The 20,809-nt window shown below is 40.0% G+C and overlaps 1 protein-coding gene across 22 annotated transcripts in view; it reads right to left on the reverse strand.

Moving 5' to 3' along the window:
* Positions 1-20,809, reverse strand: part of DST (dystonin) — a 510,328-nt gene that overhangs the window by 277,712 nt on the left and 211,807 nt on the right. For all 22 annotated transcript variants that reach the window (XM_059939019.1, XM_059939025.1, XM_059939006.1 and 19 more), the window contains one exon: positions 5,703-5,764. In XM_059939019.1, the coding sequence (XP_059795002.1) occupies positions 5,703-5,764 (62 nt within the window). The remainder of the gene's footprint in view (positions 1-5,702; positions 5,765-20,809) is intronic.

The raw sequence follows: 20,809 nt of genomic DNA on the forward strand, positions 1-20,809 counted from the left end.
ACAAGCAGCTCATGCAGCTCAATAACAAAAAAACGAACAACCCAATCCAAAAATGGGCAGAAGACCTAAATAGACATTTCTCCAAAGAAGATATACAGATGGCCTACAGACACATGAAAGAATGCTCAACATCATTAATCATTAGAGAAATGCAAATCAAAACTACAATGAGATATCATCTCACACCGGTCAGAATGGCCATCATCAAAAAATCTAGAAACAATAAATGCTGGAGAGGGTGTGGAGGAAAGGGAACACTCTTGCACTGTTGGTGGGAATGTAAATTGATACAGCCACTATGGAGAACAGTATGGAGGTTCCTTAAAAAACTACAAATAGAACTACCATACGACCCAGCAATTCCACTACTGGGCATATACCCTGAGAAAACCATAGGTCAAAAAGTGTCATGTACCACAATGTTCATTGCAGCTCTATTTACAATAGCCAGGACATGGAAGCAACCTAAATGTCCATCGACAGACGAATGGATAAAGAAGATGTGGCACATATATACAATGGAATATTACTCAGCCATAAAAAGAAATGAAATGGAGGTATTTGTAATGAGGTGGATGGAGTTAGAGTCTGTCATACAGAGTGAAGTAAGTCAGAAAGAGAAAAACAAATACAGTATGCTAACACATATATACGGAATCTAAGGAAAAAAAAAAAAAAAGGCCATGAAGAACCTAGTGGCAAGACGGGAATAAAGACACAGACCTACTAGAGAATGGACTTGAGGATATGGGGAGGGGGTGGGGTGAGATGTGACAGGGTAAGAGAGTGTCATGGACATATATACACTACCAAATGTAAAATAGATAGCTAGTGGGAAGCAGCCGCATAGCCCAGGGAGATCAGCTCGGTGCTTTGTGACCACCTAGAGGGGTGGGATGGGGAGGGTGGGAGGGAGGGAGATGCAAGAGGGAAGAGAAATGGGAACATATTGTATATGTATAACTGATTCACTTTGTTATAAAGCAGAAGCTAACACACTATTGTAAGGCAATTATACTTCAATAAAGATGTTTAAAAAAAAAAAAAAAAAAGAAGAGATTTGGATAAGGCAGGTAGCAGGGCACGAGAGGCACCCCACCCCTGCTTTACTATTTGGTTTGCAGCCATCCATATCAGCCCACTCTTCCACCAGCTCTCACTGACTGAGTGCTGACAATCTGCCAAGCACCATACTTTATGCTTAGATGGACGATCTCATCAAATCCTCACACTAATCCACTATTTACAGATGAGGGCGAAGAAGGTTACGGTCACACCAATAATAAAGTGCAGAGCTGTCTACCTTCTATCTTTGCCTTACATGTCACAGACTGACAACCTTGTAGGAGGAGTCTTCTTTCAAAGACAAAATATACTATTTATCAAATGAAAAGGAAAATCCAGTGAAGAAGGTCTGTTCTGGAACTAAGCTCTCAATTACATCACTGCCCAAAGGAGCAGAACTACTAACAACAGATCTCCCTGGAGCCACAACTTGGGTAAAATAATTACAGAATATTAAACCACAATAAACACATAAAATAATCACTTACAAAGGGCAAAATTTTTAAGTATTATTTCAAAAGATGGGGACCACACTCTGGCCTGCGTCAGCAGCCCAGGCAGCTAATAAGCCCAGGGCAGAGTCTCCAGAGCTTGGTCCCAGCATACAACTCCCGGGCTATGGGGGGCAGCCCAGGGCACAAGGTAGGCATCCTTCCCCTCTTTTCCCCCTTTAACCTCCTCCTCCACCCCTTCTTCTCTCTTTTCTCTTCTAACCCCCTTCCCCCCTCCCCTCCCCATTGTTTAAGGGGAAGGTCTACAGTTAAAATGACAAAACAGAGTGAGTACACACATAAAATTACTCGAATATTATCTAAATGATTTTATTCCCACTTTTTTTCTCTCTTTACCCATCAATTATTCCTTCATTTTGCTGACTTGTTCCTCATGATCACCCTTTCCCTTAACATTTATATAACATAATCTAATTTTATGAAAAACACTTCAAATAACATACTTTCATTCGTTGCAAGGGAATAAGGTAACGCAAGAAAGGTAAGGGATCTGCTTCTCTCCTGTCCCTGTTTCTCCCTGAATATGTTCAATATTTCAAGGGAAGAATATAAGAAGATCAATACGGAAGAAATATTTCTTTCTAATATAGAGATTTTTAATCTAAATCCATTTACTTACTTTATATTTCCTACTAATTGGGTTACAACCAAATGGCCCCCAACAGCAACAGTATCCAACATTCCTCTCATCATCACATGAGTGAAACATGGAAAAGATGACACGAAATCTGGCCTTTCTCTGGTCAACTCACAACACAAGCCTGAACAGCCTGGTGCCCCAAAACGTTTAGGGATATCTGATGATTTTTCTTCACTTGAGGGTAATGCTCTAGTTTCCAGACATAAAAGAATAAATGTTAAAAAAAAACACCAAAAACCTATGTTCTCACATATGTGAGTTTTGGGTCAGAAATTTCAGTGCACAATTTTTCAATAAGAGTGAATTTTAAATTCTGCCCTACTTCAAGAAACAAATAAGCTTATTTGATTATAAGCCTAATTAGTTAGACTGGCATCTATCTAATGGCTGTTGTGCATAAAATACTTATTTTCCTAGTTCTTACTGGGTTGCAGCAGAAGTAAGCCTTAAATCTTCTAGATGTATCATTTTATCAAAAAAAGAGGTCACATACTCCAAGTAAATCAGGATTTGAACCCTTGCTGTCTGACTGTGCCGGCTTTGCGGGCCTAACCACTAAATTAAACCACCTTGGAGGGTTGTTGGAGGATTAAGTGATTTAAAACTTGCCATGGGCGTTACACATGGTGAGAACACTCTTGCCAGGCCCCATGATGCGCCCTAGGAGTGGATAATGCAGACTTGTCCTCAAAAAGCTCAACTAGTGTTTTGAATTTTGAGCAAAGGCAGTTTCCTTACACGCATTCATCCAATTTACAAGCTGCTCGTAAGGTGAGTGGCCCAGCCCAACACGTCCAGTACCCAGTAGGTCCCCCAAGGAACATCCGTCCCGTGCAAGTGCTGCGTTCCCACAGGAGTCATCCTCATGGGTTTCTACCCTCCACTGCCAACACTGTGACTTACACTCCGGAAGACACGGGGAAGCCCTCTGTGTCCCCGACGTGCCACCCCCAGATGGCCACAGACACAAAGACTGCCAGGCCAGGAGCCACCAAAGGGGCATCTCCTCATCCAAAACCTCGCTCCCCCTGGACTCACCTCAGAGATGGGGAAGTCCTGTCAGAGCCTTCACCTCCAACGTTCCACAATGCAACCCTCACATCAGCCCACCTCTGCCCCAGCCTGTGTCAGAGACTTCACCTCCAACGTTCCACAATGCAACCCTCACATCAGCCCACCTCTGCCCTAGCCTGTGTCAGAGACTTCAGCTCCAACGTTCCGCAATGCAACCCTCACATCAGCCCACCTCTGCCCTAGCCTGTGTCAGAGACTTCAGCTCCAACGTTCCACAATGCAACCCTCACATCAGCCCACCTCTGCCCCAGCCTGTGTCACAGCCTTCACCTCCAACGTTCCACAATGCAACCCTCACATCAGCCCACCTCTGCCCTAGCCTGTGTCAGAGACTTCAGCTCCAACGTTCCACAATGCAACCCTCACATCAGCCCACCTCTGCCCTAGCCTGTGTCAGAGACTTCAGCTCCAACGTTCCACAATGCAACGCTCACATCAGCCCACCTCTGCCCTAGCCTGTGTCAGAGACTTCAGCTCCAACGTTCCACAATGCAACCCTCACATCAGCCCACCTCTGCCCTAGCCTGTGTCAGAGACTTCAGCTCCAACGTTCCACAGTGCAACCCTCACATCAGCCCACCTCTGCCCTAGCCTGTGTCAGAGACTTCAGCTCCAACGTTCCCCAATGCAACCCTCACATCAGCCCACCTCTGCCCTAGCCTGTGTCAGAGACTTCAGCTCCAACGTTCCACAATGCAACCCTCACATCAGCCCACCTCTGCCCCAGCCTGTGTCAGAGACTTCAGCTCCAACGTTCCACAATGCAACCCTCACATCAGCCCACCTCTGCCCCAGCCTGTGTCACAGCCTTCACCTCCAACGTTCCACAATGCAACCCTCACATCAGCCCACCTCTGCCCTAGCCTGTAGTAGAGTCCTGCTCACACGGTGTGCACGGGACACAAAGGATGACACAGAAGACTGGGGGAGGGCAGGTAAACTGCTGGTGTGATACCTTCCTCAGAATTCACAAGACACTGCCTCACGAGAGCATCATAAAGCAGAGGGTCTCCACCTTTTATCTCCAGCCGACACATCAGAGGATTAGTAACAGAAATCCCAGTAGTAACGGAAATCCTTACAGAAGTGAGTCTCAGTTGGGGGGTGGATGACATGGCCCCCCAGAAGGACGTAACAGATTTGGGAAAAGGATTCTGTCCATGGGTGATGAGAGAGAGGGGACTAAACCGTCTCTCAGGTAATCTGACATGCTCCCTGAAATAAGAATCGCTTTTAGAGAAGGTTATTAAATGCTATTACAGTACTGGCACCATCCCCCTAGGCTACATGATGGTTTGAATAGGATCTGTAGGATAGCTTAGGAATATAACCACATTAACATAATGTTTCTATGTGAGAAAACTCTTTCCAAGTCCCAAACAACAGATTTAAAATATTACCTTCTCTCCGACTTCAGGACTGTCCATAAAAGGGGAAAAAAGTGACTAAGAGTTAATTGTGAAATCCCATGGGCTCTTTAGCTGAGATTTATGGAGTTATTGGGTCCCACCGATCCAATAATTTTACTGGAATTGGGACCCAATAACTCCATGAAATTGTATGCAAACGTTGTGCACATGTGTATTTTTTGGAAGAGCTCACATCAGATTCTCAAAGTGACCCATGGTACACAAATAAATATTAATTTAAGAACCACGACTATTAACTGCTTCACAGAGAAACATACACATAAGCACCAATCTCTGGTCATACTAAATACAAGAGAGAAACTGATTTGTCTAGATTTCTGTCTATAATCCGTCCTTTTTATCTTTTTTTTTAAAGATTTTTTTTTGATGTGGACCATTTTTAAAGTCTTTTATTGAATTTGTTACAATATTGCTTCTGTTTTATGTTTTGGTTTTTTGGCCGCAAGGCATGTGGGATCTTAGCTCCCTGACCAGGAATCGAACCCGCCACCCCCTGCAATGGAAGGCGAAGTCTCAACCACTGGATCACCAGGGTAGTCCCACTTTTTTTTTTTTTTTTTTTAATAAACCATCCTTAGTCCCACCTAACTCTCTGCCATCTGCATAAATCTGATGCCAGAACTTGCTTGGAATCTTGAGAGGAAAAAACATTACTGAGAATTGCAGTTTTTCGATGCCCTAACATGTAAATATTTACATATTTCTTAACCTGCTGAGATTTTTTAGAGTCCAATAATAAGAGGTTTTACTCATGTCACAGAAGACACTGCAATCACTGGGCACTCATCTACCACCCCCATCATGACCCACAGGCCATGTACCAAATAATAACAGATGCCTGAAATGCATGTGAAATGCTCTAGAACTGAAACTTCCCACTTGATACTGAAAAGCTGTGCTTCACAGCCATACAATCAAGTACTGCACAATAAATTAAAACCTGCAAAACAATTCCAAGATGCGAAAGAAATAGACACTGACCTTCATGAGATGCTGATTTATCCATTTTGTGAATGTTTTCTTCTGAACTTTGTCCCGTTCATCTGGAAGGGGGAAAGAAAGATATAAAAGGTTGGTAAAAATCTATGAATAGGAGACTTTCATTATCACTATGCAAATAAAGAAGAGTAAGGTGTTCAAAAAGTACTGTTTGGTGCACTTGAATTTTCTTGGTAAGTTTTGGCACCTTGAGACTACCTGTGAGAAAGATTGGCCTCTTCCCAGTGTGGCGTTTGCCAGCACTGCCCTCCACACGCTCTGCTGCATCATCCCCACCGCCGCCACCACCAGGAAGTCCTCTCACCTCCACCGCCACCACCAGCCTCCACTGAGCCACTGCATGAACTTCCCAAAGCACATGACCACAGACTACAGCCCAGCTGGTCTTCACGGCCACAAGAGGGAAGGGAGGCAATGTCACTCCCATCTCACATAAGAGGAAACCAGGATGTCGAGAGGTCAAAGGACTTGTTGACAATTATTCAGAAAAAGGCTTAAAGCTGTGATAAAAGGCAGGACTGAATTCAGATCCTCTGGCTGGAAGCGGACACAGGTTTAATCACGAACCATGCTGCTTCTCTCCTAGATTCCCCGTGTTGAACGATCTGGTAACAACAAAACGCCCCACTAGATCCTTGCCATAGAGAGTGATACTGTCCTGGTTACTAGACACGGTGCAGAGAAGGGTGAGGGGAGGTCTTATGATGTAGCAGGAAGAGCACTGGAACGTTCCAGTTCATCAAGTTATTATTTCAAAGACAATCCTAATCTCCAACATCTAGAGAGGAGGCTGGAAGCCACACCCCCTCCCTGTCCTGCTCCCAGGCAGCAAACCCCACTCTCCTGTGTCCTCCTCCCTCCTCTCTACATCTGGGGCCGGCTCTTCTTTCTCCCCGTGGTCCTCTTTCTTTTCCCACCCCTGGCCAACATCTCCATCCTTTCCCTGGGGGCAAACAGGCCTCGCTCTCTTCATCTCTGTCTCTTCTCATTTTTCATCCCTGAGCCCCATAAACTACTTTAAATGGAACGAAAGTTTCTTTGAAAATGCTATGATCCAGCAATCCCACTCCTGGGCATATGTCCGAAGAAAAGCATAATTCGAAAAGACACATGCACCCCAATGTTCATTGCAGCACTATTTACAATAGCCAAGACATGGAAACAACCTAAATGTCCATCAACAGAAGAATGCATAAAGAAAACATGGTACATATATACAATGCAGTACTACTCGGCCATAAAAAAGAATGAAATAATGCCATTTGCAGCAACATGGATGGACCTAGAGATTATCATACTAAGTGAAGTAAGTCAGACAGAGAAAGACAAATATCATATGATATCACTCTTATGTGGAATCTAAATTTTTTAAATATACAAATGAACTTATTTACAAAACAGAAACAGACTTACAGATCTTGAAAACAAACTTATGGTTACCAAAGGGGAAACATGGGTGTGGGGTGATAAATCAGGAGCTTGGGATTAACACACACACACTACTATATATAAGACAGATAACCAGCAAGGACCTATTGTATAGCAAAGGGAACTCTACTCAATATTCTGTAATAACCTATGTGGGAAAAGAATGTGAGAAAAAATGAATATATGTCTATGTATAACTGAATCACTTTGCTGTACACCTGAAACTAACACAATATTGTAAATCAACTATGCTCCAATAAAATTTTTAAAAAAGAAGAAAAAAAGGAAATGCTTGTCCTATTCATGAAAAGTATTTACGTGCTTTACACTAATTTAAACATAAACAAAAATACTTAAATATGTCAACTGGGAAAAATATCTGTAAAATGAGACACAGATTACTAATATTAATACAAAAAAAATAAAAAAGATAAGATGAACATCAATGTATAACTGGGCAAAAGCAGGCAATGAAAATAATTAAAAATTTATGAAATGAAATTAATTTTAAAAATGAAAAAAAGTAAATGTCCACAGGTACTCAACCTCACTAACAAATAATAATATAGAATAAAAATAAGCTTTTTCACCTATCAAGTTGTCAAGATTTTATGAAAAAAAAATTCATGTTGACGAGGGCACAGGGAACAGATACATTTATATATATATCTGTGGATATGCATATATATATATATATATATAGATAGATAGATAGATAGTGGAAATGTAATTTGTTTGAAATCTCCTAGACCTGCACTGTCAATACTGCAGCCCTTAGTCACAGATGTGGCTATTTAACTTCAAACCAAAATTAATCAAAATAAAATAAAATTAACAATTCAGTTCCTTGGTAACACCAGTCACAATTCAAGTGTGCACTGACTAACGGTGGACAGGGTACAGATACAGAATATTCCCACTGTCACAAAAATTTCTACTGGACAGTGCTGCTCTACAACAATTTGCCAATAAATATCAAAAGCCTTAAAAATATATTTAATTATATTTTATACCCTTTATAATAATAAAGGGTATTATTATATTTAATACCCTTTCCCAGTAAGTCCACTTCTAAAATTTATCTTAAAACTATCATCATGGTTGTGCACAAAATGTATCTATGAGAACATAAATCAGTGTTATTATTTCAAAATAAAAGTTTAGGAAAAAACATAAATGTTCAATGATTTTAAAAAATGGATAAACAGAGAGGGCAGACAGCAGAAGCAAGAAAAACTACAATCCTGCAGCCTGTGGACCAAAAACCACAGTTACAGAAAGATAGAGAAGATGAAAAGGCAGAGGGCTATGTACCAGATGAAGGAACAAGAAAAAACCCCAGAAAAACAACTAAATGAAGTGGAGATAGGCAACCTTCCAGAAAAAGAATTCAGAATAATGATAGTGAAGATGATCCAGGACCTCGGAATAAGAATGGAGGCAAAGATTGAGAAGAGGCAAGAAATGATTAACAAAGACCTAGAAGAATTAAAGAACAAACAGAGATGACGAATACAATAACTGAAATGAAAACTACACTAGAAGGAATCAATAGCAGAATAACTGAGGCAGAAGAACGGATAAGTGACCTGGAAGACAGAATGGTGGAATTCACTGCTGCGGAACAGACTAAAGAAAAAAGAATGAAAAGAAATGAAGACAGCCTAAGAGACCTCTGGGACAACATTAAACGCAACAACATTCGCATTATAGGGGTCCCAGAAGGAGAAGAGAGAGAGAAAGGACCAGAGAAAATATTTGAAGAGATTATAGTCGAAAACTTCCCTAACATGGGAAAGGAAATAGCCACCCAAGTCCAGGAAGCACAGAGAGTCCCATACAGGATAAACCCAAGGAGAAACACGCCGAGACACATAGTAATCAAAGTGGCAAAAATTAAAGACAAAGAAAAATTATTGAAAGCAGCAAGGGAAAAACGACAAATAACATACAAGGGAACTCCCATAAGGTTAACAGCTGATTTCTCAGCAGAAACTCTGCAAACCAGAAGGGAGTGGCATGATATACTTAAAGTGATGAAAGGGAAGAACCTACAACCAAGATTACTCTACCCAGCAAGGATCTCATTTAGATTTGATGGAGAAATCAAAAGCTTTACAGACAAGCAAAAGCTAAGAGAATTCAGCACCACCAAACCAGCTCTACAACAAATGCTAAAGGAACTTCTCTAAGTGGGAAACACAAGAGAAGAAAAGGACCTACAAAAACAAACCCAAAACAATTAAGAAAATGGTCATAGGAACATACATATCGATAATTACCTTAAACGTGAATGGATTAAATGCCCCAACCAAAAGACATAGACTGGCCGAATGGATACAAAAACAAGACCCATATATATGCTGTCTACAAGAGACCCATTTTAGACCTAGGGACACATACAGACTGAAAGTGAGGGGATGGAAAAAGATATTCCATGCAAATGGAAATCAAAAGAAAGCTGGAGTAGCTATACTCATATCAGATAAAATAGACTTTAAAATAAAGAATGTTACAAGAGACAAGTAAGGACACTACATAATGATCCAGGGATCAATCCAAGAAGAAGATATAACAATTATAAATATATGTGCACCCAACATAGGAGCACCTCAATACATAAGGCAACTGCTAACAGCTATAAAAGAGGAAATCGACAGTAACACAATCATAGTGGGGGACTTTAACACCTCACTTACACCAATGGACAGATCATCCAAAATGAAAATAAATAAGGAAACAGAAGCTTTAAATGACACAATAGACCAGATAGATTTAATTGATATATATAGGACATTCCATCCAAAAACAGCAGATTACACGTTCTTCTCAAGTGCGCACAGAACATTCTCCAGGACAGATCACATCTTGGGTCACAAATCAAGCCTCAGTAAATTTAAGAAAATTGAAATCATACCAAGCATCTTTTCTGACCACAACGCTATGAGATTAGAAATGAATTACAGGGAAAAAAACATAAAAAAGACAAACACATGGAGGCTAAACAATACGTTACTAAATAACCAAGAGATCACTGAAGAAATCAAAGAGGAAATCAAAAAATACCTAGAGACAAATGACAATGAAAACACGACGACCCAAAACCTATGGGATGCAGCAAAAGCAGTTCTAAGAGGGAAGTTTATAGCTATACAAGCCTACCTAAAGAAACAAGAAAAATCTCAAGTAAACAATCTAACCTTACACCTAAAGAAACTAGAGAAAGAAGAACAAACAAAACCCAAAGTTAGTAGAAGGAAAGAAATCATAAAGATCAGAGCAGAAATAAATGAAATAGAAACAAAGAAAACAATAGCAAAGATCAATAAAACTAAAAGTTGGTTCTTTGAGAAGATAAGCAAAATTGATAAGCCATTAGCCAGACTCATCAAGAAAAAGAGGGAGAGGACTCAAATCAATAAAATCAGAAATGAAAAAGGAGAAGTTACAACAGACACCGCAGAAATACAAAGCATCCTAAGAGAGTACTACAAGCAACTTTATGCCAATAAAATGGACAACCTGGAAGAAATGGACAAATTCTTAGAAAGGTATAACCTTCCAAGACTGAACCAGGAAGAAACAGAAAATATGAACAGACCAATCACAAGTAATGAAATTGAAACTGTGATTAACAATCTTCCAACAAACAAAAGTCCAGGACCAGATGGCTTCACAGGTGAATTCTATCAAACATTTAGAGAAGAGCTAACACCCATCCTTCTCAAACTCTTCCAAAAAATTGCAGAGGAAGGAACACCCCCAAACTCATTCTATGAGGCCACCATCACCCTGATACCAAAACCAGACAAAGATATGACAAAAAAAGAAAATTACAGACCAATATCACTGATGAATATAGATGCAAAAATCCTCAACAAAATACTAGCAAACAGAATCCAACAACACATTAAAAGGATCATACACCACGATCAAGTGGGATTTATCCCAGGGATGCAAGGATTCTTCAATATACGCAAATCAATCAATGTGATACACCATATTAACAAATTGAAGAATAAAAACCATATGATCATCTCAATAGATGCAGAAAAAGTTTCTGACAAAATTCAACACCCATTTCTGATAAAAACTCTCCAGAAAGTGGGCATAGAGGGAACCTACCTCAACATAATAAAGGCCATATATGACAAACCCACAGCACACATCATTCTCAATGGTGAAAAACTGAAAGCATTTCCTCTAAGATCAGGAATGAGACAAGGATGTCCACTCTCACCACTATTATTCAACATAGTTCTGGAAGTCCTAGCCACGGCAATCAGAGAAGAAAAAGAAATAAAAGGAATCCAAATTGGAAAAGAAGAAGTAAAACTGTCACTGTTTGCGGATGACATGATACTATACATAGAGAATCCTAAAACTGCCACCAGAAAACTGCTAGAGCTAATCAATGAATATGGTAAAGTTGCAGGATACAAAATTAATGCACAGAAATCTCTTGCATTCCTATACACTAATGATGAAAAATCTGAAAGAGAAATTAAGGAAACACTCCCATTTACCATTGCAACAAAAACAATAAAATACCTAGGAATAAACCTACCTAGGGAGACAAAAGACCTGTATGCAGAAAACTATAAGACACTGATGAAAGAAATTAAAGATGATACCAACAGATGAAGAGATATACCATGTTCTTGGATTGGAAGAATCAACATTGTGAAAATGAGTATACTACCCAAAGCAATCTACAGATTCAATGCAATCCCTATCAAATTACCAATGGCATTTTTTACAGAGCTAGAACAAATCATCTTAAAATTTGTATGGAGACACAAAAGACCCCGAATAGCCAAAGCAGTCTTGAGGCAAAAAAATGGAGCTGGAGGAATCAGACTCCCTGACTTCAGACTCTACTACAAAGCTACAGTAATCAAGACAATATGGTACTGGCACAAAAACAGAAACATAGATCAATGGAACAAGATAGAAAGCCCAGAGATTAACCCACGCACCTATGGTTAACTAATCTATGACAAAGGAGGCAAAGATATACAATGGAGAAAAGACAGTCTCTTCAATAAGTGGTGCTGGGAAAACTGGACAGCTACATGTAAAAGAATGAAATTAGAATACTCCCTAACACCATACACAAAAATAAACTCAAAATGGATTAGAGACCTAAATATAAGACTGGACACTATAAAACTCTTAGAGGAAAACATAGGAAGAACATTCTTTGACATAAATCACAGCAAGATCTTTCTTGATCCACCTCCTAGAGTAATGGAAATAAAAACAAAAATAAACAAATGGGACCTAATGAAACTTCAAAGCTTTTGCACAGCAAAGGAAACCATAAACAAGACGAAAAGACAACCCTCAGAATGGGAGAAAATATTTGCAAATGAATCAACGGACAAAGGATTAATCTCCAAAATATATAAACAGCTCATTCAGCTCAATATTAAAGAAACAAACACCCCAATCCAAAAATGGGCAGAAGACCTAAATAGACATTTCTCCAAAGAAGACGTACAGACAGCCACGAAGCACATGAAAAGATGCTCAACATCACTAATTATTAGAGAAATGCAAATCAAAACTACAATGAGGTATCACCTCACTCCTGTTAGAATGGGCATCATCAGAAAATCTACAAACAACAAATGCTGGAGAGGGTGTGGAGAAAAGGGAACCCTCTTGCACTGTTGGTGGGAATGTAAATTGATACAGCCACTATGGAGAACAATATGGAGGTTCCTTAAAAAACTAAAAATAGAATTACCATATGACCCAGCAATCCCACTACTGGGCATATACCCAGAGAAAACCGTAATTCAAAAAGACACATGCACCCGAATGTTCATTGCAGCACTATTTACAATAGCCAGGTCATGGAAGCAACCTAAATGCCCATCAACAGACGAATGGATAAAGAAGTTGTGGTACATATATACAATGGAATATTACTCAGCCATAAAAAGGAACGAAATTGAGTCATTTGTTGAGACGTGGATGGATCTAGAGACTGTCATACAGAGTGAAGTAAGTCAGAAAGAGAAAAACAAATATCGTATATTAATGCATGTATGTGGAACCTAGAAAAATGGTACAGATGAGACAGTTTGCAGGGCAGAAGTTGAGACACAGATGTAGAGAATGGACATATGGACCCCAAGGGGGGAAAACTGCGGTGGGGTGGGGATGGTGGTGTGCTGAATTGGGCGATTGGGATTGACATGTATACACTGATGTGTATAAAATTGATGCCTAATAAGAACCTGCAGTATAAAAAAACAAAACAAAAAACAAAAAAACAAAACAAACAAAAAAAAAATGGATAAATAAATTTTAGTAAAGCAATCCAAAGGTTTGTTCAGATTTGATTCTTTGCAAAGCTACCCAGTGATGGCATATTACTTAGAGCTCTCCTACCCTTTAATGCCAACATGAAAGGGCAGGGGAGGGACCCTGTAATTTCCCTTGTATTTCACAAGCATTTCTTCTCCAAAGTATCCCCTTGAAACCCTTCCCACTTCCCATCACCATCAGGGAGAACCCAAAAGGCACCTAAACTGGGCCTTGCATTTGGTACCGCCAATAACACATTCCTTTTCAATGCCCAAACCTCTAGTCTCATTCTTGACCTCACTTTGGGTATTAAAAATTGGAGAAGCTGACCAAGAAGACAGAAGTTTGCTAAATCTGAATATAAATGCTCAGAATTTATGCTGAAATTATTAAACTTGCCTGATCCCCAACATAAAATCCCCAGGCACTTTGCATATAACTTCTCCGCCAAGAACAATTTTATCAATAATTGTTAACCAACATTATCATCCACAAAATATTTATGAATTCCCCTGTTGGCCCCTCTGGGGCATGATCTCGACCTCAGTCATCTTTGTCTACCCACAGTAGATGCCATGATGCTTCTATACACTCAACAAACAAATGCCCATGATGTGAATTAATTATGTTTCCCAAAGGACAATCCTACTCAGGATAACAAGATATAATTCCTTATATACTTAGACACAGTGTATATATTACTGTATCTCTTAAAGTAATAATGATGTCATAAATGTCTTTCAGCCTTGCTATTCCTAAAGAGGTCAGAATGAACCTAAATAATTAGTACATAAGGTAAGAACAAAGAAAGAGAAGCAATCTACTAGTCCCAGCTTCCCTCCCTCACTCATCCCAGCATCCATCAGATCCTTGGATGAGCCCAGTGCTATGTAGTGCTGGGCCCCCCAGACTGGACAGATAGAGCACTGGCCCTTGTTCTCTGGAGCTGTCACCTAGAGAGGGCACCTGACAGGAAGGCAGTGTGACAAGCACGCCAGCTGAGCAAAGGATGTGGCACTCACCACACAAGCAGTACAAAGGAGAGAAAGGCCACCCCTGCCCAGGGCAGGCAAGTGGGGCTGGAAGGAGGGCAAGGAGATTAATTAGCAAGACAGAAGCCAGCCCTGGTGCAGACTTCTCCATCAAAAAGAAACCCTCCACACCCTCTCCAGCATTTATTATTTGTAGACTTTTTGATGATGGCCGTTCTGACTGGTGTGAGATGATACCTCACGGTAGTTTTGATTTGCATTTCCCTAGTAATTAGGGAATTTAAAATGGTGCAGCCACTATGCAGAACAGTATGGAGGTTCCTTAAAAAACTAAAAATTGAGCTACCATATGATCCAGCAATCCCACTCCCGGACATATATCCAGAGAATACTATAATTGAAAAAGATACATGCACCCCTATGTTCATAGCACCACTGTTTACAGTAGCCAACATGGAAGCAACCTAAATGTCTATTGACAGATGAATGGATAAAGAAGATGTGATACACATATATAATGAATACTACTCAGCCATAAAAAAGAATGAAATAATGCCATTTGCAGCCACACGGATGGACCTGGAGATTATCATATTAAGTACAGTAAGTCAGACAGAGAAGGACAAATATCATATATAGCTTATATGTGGAATCTAAAAAAATGATACAAATGAACTTATTTACAAAACAGACATAAACTCACAGACATAGAAAACAAACTTATGGTTACCAAAGGGGAAAGGTTGGGGGGGGGTCGAGATAAATTAGGAATTTGGGAGTAACACATACACACTACTATATATAAAATAGATAAACAACAAGAACCTACTGTATCTCTACTCAATATTCTGTAATAACCTATGTGGGACAGGATCTGAAAAAGAATAGATATAATATTGGGTTGGCCAAAACGTTCGTTCAGGTTTTCCGTAGGATGTTATGGAAAAACCCGAACGAACTTTTGGCCAACCCAATACATTTACAATGTTGTGTTAGTTTCAGGTGTACAGCACAGTGATTCAGTTTCTTTCAGGTGTGCAGCACAGTGATTCAGCTCTACATATAAAAAACTGTGTTGTGATTACCCAACACTGTAAATCAACTATAATTTGATAAAAATAAATTAATTTTAAAAAAGAAACCCTGATCTCATAATTTCAGATTGAGAGAGGCTTAGTTAGAACTCAAGTGTCGTGATTCCCCCCATAATTGCTTCCACTACCCCAAGATCCTGCCACCTTTCCTTTCAAAAGGAAGTACTGAGCACACCCCAATCACAGACAGTGCTGGGGAGCTAGGCCTTCCTGACAGCTGTGGACTTTGGACAACAGAGTGCAAACAAGGGAACCTCCTCAACAAAGTCTAGGGCTCCTATCACATTTCGGCAGTGCTTTTCTAACCTCCAGCAAAGAAAACAGAGTGAGGGAAAAAAAAGAGTACTTCCTAGGCAATATGCACATTAATACCATCCAATTAATAACCTAGGACCCTAATGTTAAATCGTCAAGTAAAAAACAAAATGTACTATTAATTAAAACTCCTTGTTCAAGAATAGACAGCTTCCATATTGTTACAAAATATGAGATGAAAAGCATTCCTATAACTATCTACCAAAATTGTATTAATTTATTGAATCATCGCATAATAATATGAACTCTAACAAATTTACTCTGTCTCATTAAATTTAACATATGATGTGTATTATACAAACTCCTCTTGGTACATAATGGTTAATAAAATATATTTATTTTTAAAAAAGAATGTATATATATGTATAACTGAATCACTCTGCTGTACAGCAGAAATTAACACACTGTAAATCAACTATACTTCAATTAAAAATAAATTTTAAAAAATAAAATATATCTCTTTGGGTTGTGAAAAGCCATATGCATTGATATGTTAATTGCATAATTTATGATGGAAAAATTAGAAGCAATCTAATTATCTAATATTTGATGATTATTAAATTCTGATTTGTCCTTTTAAAAAATATATATATATATATTTACTTCTTTCTAAATTAATAAAAACCGGTCCTATATTTTAAGGAACACGAAGAATAGAACACACCTTCTTAAAAACTAATCTCTTAATGGTTAATTTTTTAGCCATGTGGTAGATCAAGAAAGATGATTCAATCGAAGGATCAAATAATGAGAAACTCACTTAAATTATACAACCATAAAATGGCTTTTTTGATCACCGAGGTTTTGTTGTGGTTGTTGCTAGCAGCTTTTCAAAAGCACTGCTGAAAATGTAAGGTGGGAGCTAAACGTTTAGCAGGTTAATACTGAGGTAATACCTGGGGATTATGATCCACAGCTAAAGTACTGGCTAAGGTACAAAGACTAAAGTGAACTAAATAACACGTGATTCATAGATTCTGATACTGTTTTCTAACAGTAACAACCTAATCTTTTCTTTTAAACTTCAATAAACCTAGATGATTCCCCTTCAAGTACGCCAAGGGAGGTTCTTTAACACGTGAAGGTTCCCACGATGCTACAAGAATGAGGAAAAAGTTAATGTGGACATTAGGGGCTCAACTTTCTTCAGGAAACCAACTTACAATCCGGGAATACTTTAAGTCTGGGGAGACTGTGATTTACCACTTTCCATACACATTATTTCAAAAGGGAGTATTCCTGATGACACCATCTAATTTTCCAAGTCTCGTAATGGTTCTTTATTTCACTTCAGTGAGGGTTGTCTAACACTGAGATTTATATTTAGGGCAACGCTGCTAAGACAACAAAAAGGAAAAATCACTCCTGAGTTTTTAACTGATCCTACTGGTTTTACAGGCTATCCATCTATTTTTCTGAATGAAGTTTTATAACATCCCTCTATTGGAAAATTATTTCATTTAGAGAGTACGTTTTAAATGAAAATAATACATTTACGATCAACTCGTAAAGTACAACATGGTTGAACATTCTATAAGGACACAGAATGCAAACAATAACAGAATTTGAAAAAAAACAAATAAAAAAGTACAAAAGGAGCACCAATTATTACAACTTACACTGACTGGTCTTCAGTAAAATTCAATCAAAGCTAAACCCGCTTCATATCACACACCAAATAACTATTAAGATTATTTCAACGCATATCCTATGCCCAACAACAGGGGGAAGTCCTGTCCAGGGAGCCTCAGGAGTTGTCACGGGAGCCTGTCCAGATTTCCAGAAGGTGCCCCACGGTCTGCTAAAGCCCCGCTGTGCGAACCCACTGAGGTCCTGCAACTTCCCTCTCCAATCCTGCAGCACGAAAGTGAGATGGCAGGTAGGCTACTGACCCATGCAGCACATCAGCCCCACCAGCCTCGCGTGCCAGTCGCCATCATCTTTCAGGACCTGCCCCATCCTTCCGCGGGAAATCGGTCCGGCAGCTCCCTAAACTCTCCATATCAGAGCTCATGTGTCAGAGTCCTGGTAAGTTTCTAGGTAGAAAGGAAAACACTGACTAGACACTCCCACTCACAAGCTGACAACCAGTCCACTCCCCCTTTTAAACAAACATGAGCAAGTCCAGCCTCCGCCACTGTTTTGCAGGGGACGCAGACAACACTTAACTAAAAAGAAACTAAATCATCTCTTTCTCCTTTGATGCTGAAAGCTGTTCGAATGAAGTCCCTGAAAAAGAGAGTTTTGACTGCCTAACTTTTTTGCCACGAGGCAAACCAATCGGATGTTAGATTTCACTGCTGCACCAGCTCATCACATTCCCTCCTCTTAACACCCCAGGCAGGATTCCCCTGGGATAAAAAAACAAAACAACCACCAGCTCAACCAGTTCCACTCATCCCTGATTTGTGTGCTATGAAGGTGGTTTAGGAAGCCCAACTTTATAGGCTAGACACACCCCCTTCAGGGGAAACACCACTATCAGGTATTTCTTTCTGCACCTTCACACATTTCCACATGAATCTCACAACGATTCTTTGGGCTGGATGGTACATCTTCATTTTAAAGATGTAACAAACAAGGTTTGGGGAGATTAAGATACGAGCCTGAGATTTCACAGCCTAAGTGGGATCTGAAATCTGATTCTAAAACCCACTTCTCTTCTGTGTCATCAAATAACAGAGCCCCCAATCTAATAATGCAGGAAAAACAAGGAGTCTCCAGACTTATAAGGGCTTCACTTTCAAGCATGAAGAAAAATGTCAGGAAATGAGAATCCTTGCTCTAAAGAAGCACCAGACCACGTGTCCCCAGCACAACTCTGTTTGCCTGAGACTTTAGACAAACAGACCTGGCCGAACAGTAACTGTACAAACAGTAACTCCACAAACAACAAATAGGAAATGATCACTACTTATTTTTGGCATCAGGGAATCAGCCAATTTGATCATGCCGAGGGAAGAGACAATGCCAGGTTAACAGTGGCTTTGAATGTGCTTTGAAACATTCAAGTATGATTTCTAACTCTACTCTAAATAGACTGCAAATGACAATTATATCAACTTCTGCAAAAGTTTAAAGTATCCTTCACTTGCTCTCCCTTTCCAATTGTCTGTTTCAGAGCCTTGACCTCCACTACCAAAAAGCCTAAGCCTACCTATCTCCCTGAAAGAGGGTAATAATAATAGCAAACACTCACGGAGCGCTTGCTATGTGCCAGGTACTGTTTTCACCTACACGCATGTAACACAGACGGCATGGCACCCTCACACAACCATAATAGGATCATGCCACTCACAGAAGGACCCGAGGCACCTGAAGCTTAAACATTTGCCTGGGATCACAGAGCTACTAAGTGCAGGGGTGGGGAGAAGATGCAGTTTGCAAAAGCATGTTCAATATTATAATTTCACACTCGGAAAACAAAATACTAACTTATAAAAAATAAGTTAACAAAAAGGAAAACCTGAGGCTTGGCCAAATCTTCAGTAGTGGGGATACACAAAAGATGTAATTCACACTCTGCACATCAGTGATTCTAGAGAGTGGAGGAAGGGTACTCAGGATGGTTTCCGAGGAGGTCGGAATTTAGGATAAGGATGAGACTTCTGCACTTATTAATAAAGGTCAGGTGTGAATTTTAGAAGAAGACTGGGAAACACTTGGCAAAAGGCTCTATCTAAAAAAAGAAAGAGAGAGAGAAAAAGAAGAAAGGAAGGAAGGAACAGAAGGATGAAAGGAGGAAGGGGGGAAGGGAAAGGAGGGAGGGAAAAGAAAAGATGAAGTGGTGGAGTTTTGTGGGAAAAAAAGATGGGAGGAAAAGGAAAAAGGGGATCTAGGCAATTTCCCCGCTATTGCCGGGAAATAGCTCTGTAATACAATAAAGTGAAAACAACAGGGGGAAAGCTGTAAGATTTCTTTCATTACAGAAGAAGGAAAACTGGCTGGAAGAAATAGTCGGGATCAGTGAGAAGACTAGCTCCTGAAAACTGAAAGACAATGTCCAGCTGTGACCAGGGAGCTGGGTGAGAGGGGGTCAGACCTGCTGCCATCACCACCCTTCAGGCCCCCCGTGAGCCTCACCCCTCATCACCTGGGGCCCCTTGGCCTCATCCCAGTAACAACAGCCCCTGCCCACTTGACAGGACCTTCACCCACAGTGGTCTCGGCCAACATCACTGGGACAGGAGGTTGGAAGTGCAGTGGGTAAGAGATGGGAGTCCCTGCTCCTGTTTTGGTTGAAAACTCTTCCCAAATATTCCCACAGAAGCATCACGTTCCCATGAGCACAGGTACAGCTGATGTCCATTTCCGGTTCACCTATTGGTCTGTGTGCCCTGTTTCTGTGGGACCACGGACGTAGAGGAAGAAACTGAACATCTCTGAGGCATAGCCACGCCCACCCCTACCCCATTTTGTTAAAAGCAAGATTCTTTTCAGGACAATTCCACCAAAATTATGCCATTGATCTATCCATCATTTTATAAAAGGTTGCAAAACATCATGAATGAAAGTATACCAATGTTATTTCCCAGTAATTCTTTAGCTTAGTCACAACTCCAAAGTCCCATATATCAATACTTCAAGCCTATAGCTGCTCTCCCAATAAGAAGTCCTGTTCCAGATCTGCTGTCTTTACTTCTGGCCACAGCAGACCTCGGGCTTTTGCATGATGCAAAGACACACTTTAACACTTTGATGGAGAGAGGTTCTCTTCTTTCATTCTCAAGGCTCAATTCTTCTTAGCTTAAACAGAATTCTTTCTCTTCTACAAGAAATGACAGCATCAAAAACTCTAGGGATGTCCTTTTCTCATTACTGGTTTTATCAATTTAAATTCCCAGTGCTGATGATTTTCTTAGCATTTGTTTTTTATAACTATTATTTGTTAAGATCTGAATCTAAATGAAATTGACATTATTTTCTATCATCATCCCTCCTT

The sequence above is a fragment of the Balaenoptera ricei genome, chromosome 11 (genome assembly GCF_028023285.1).
Source record: "Balaenoptera ricei isolate mBalRic1 chromosome 11, mBalRic1.hap2, whole genome shotgun sequence".
Classification (NCBI taxonomy): Eukaryota; Metazoa; Chordata; class Mammalia; order Artiodactyla; family Balaenopteridae; genus Balaenoptera; species Balaenoptera ricei.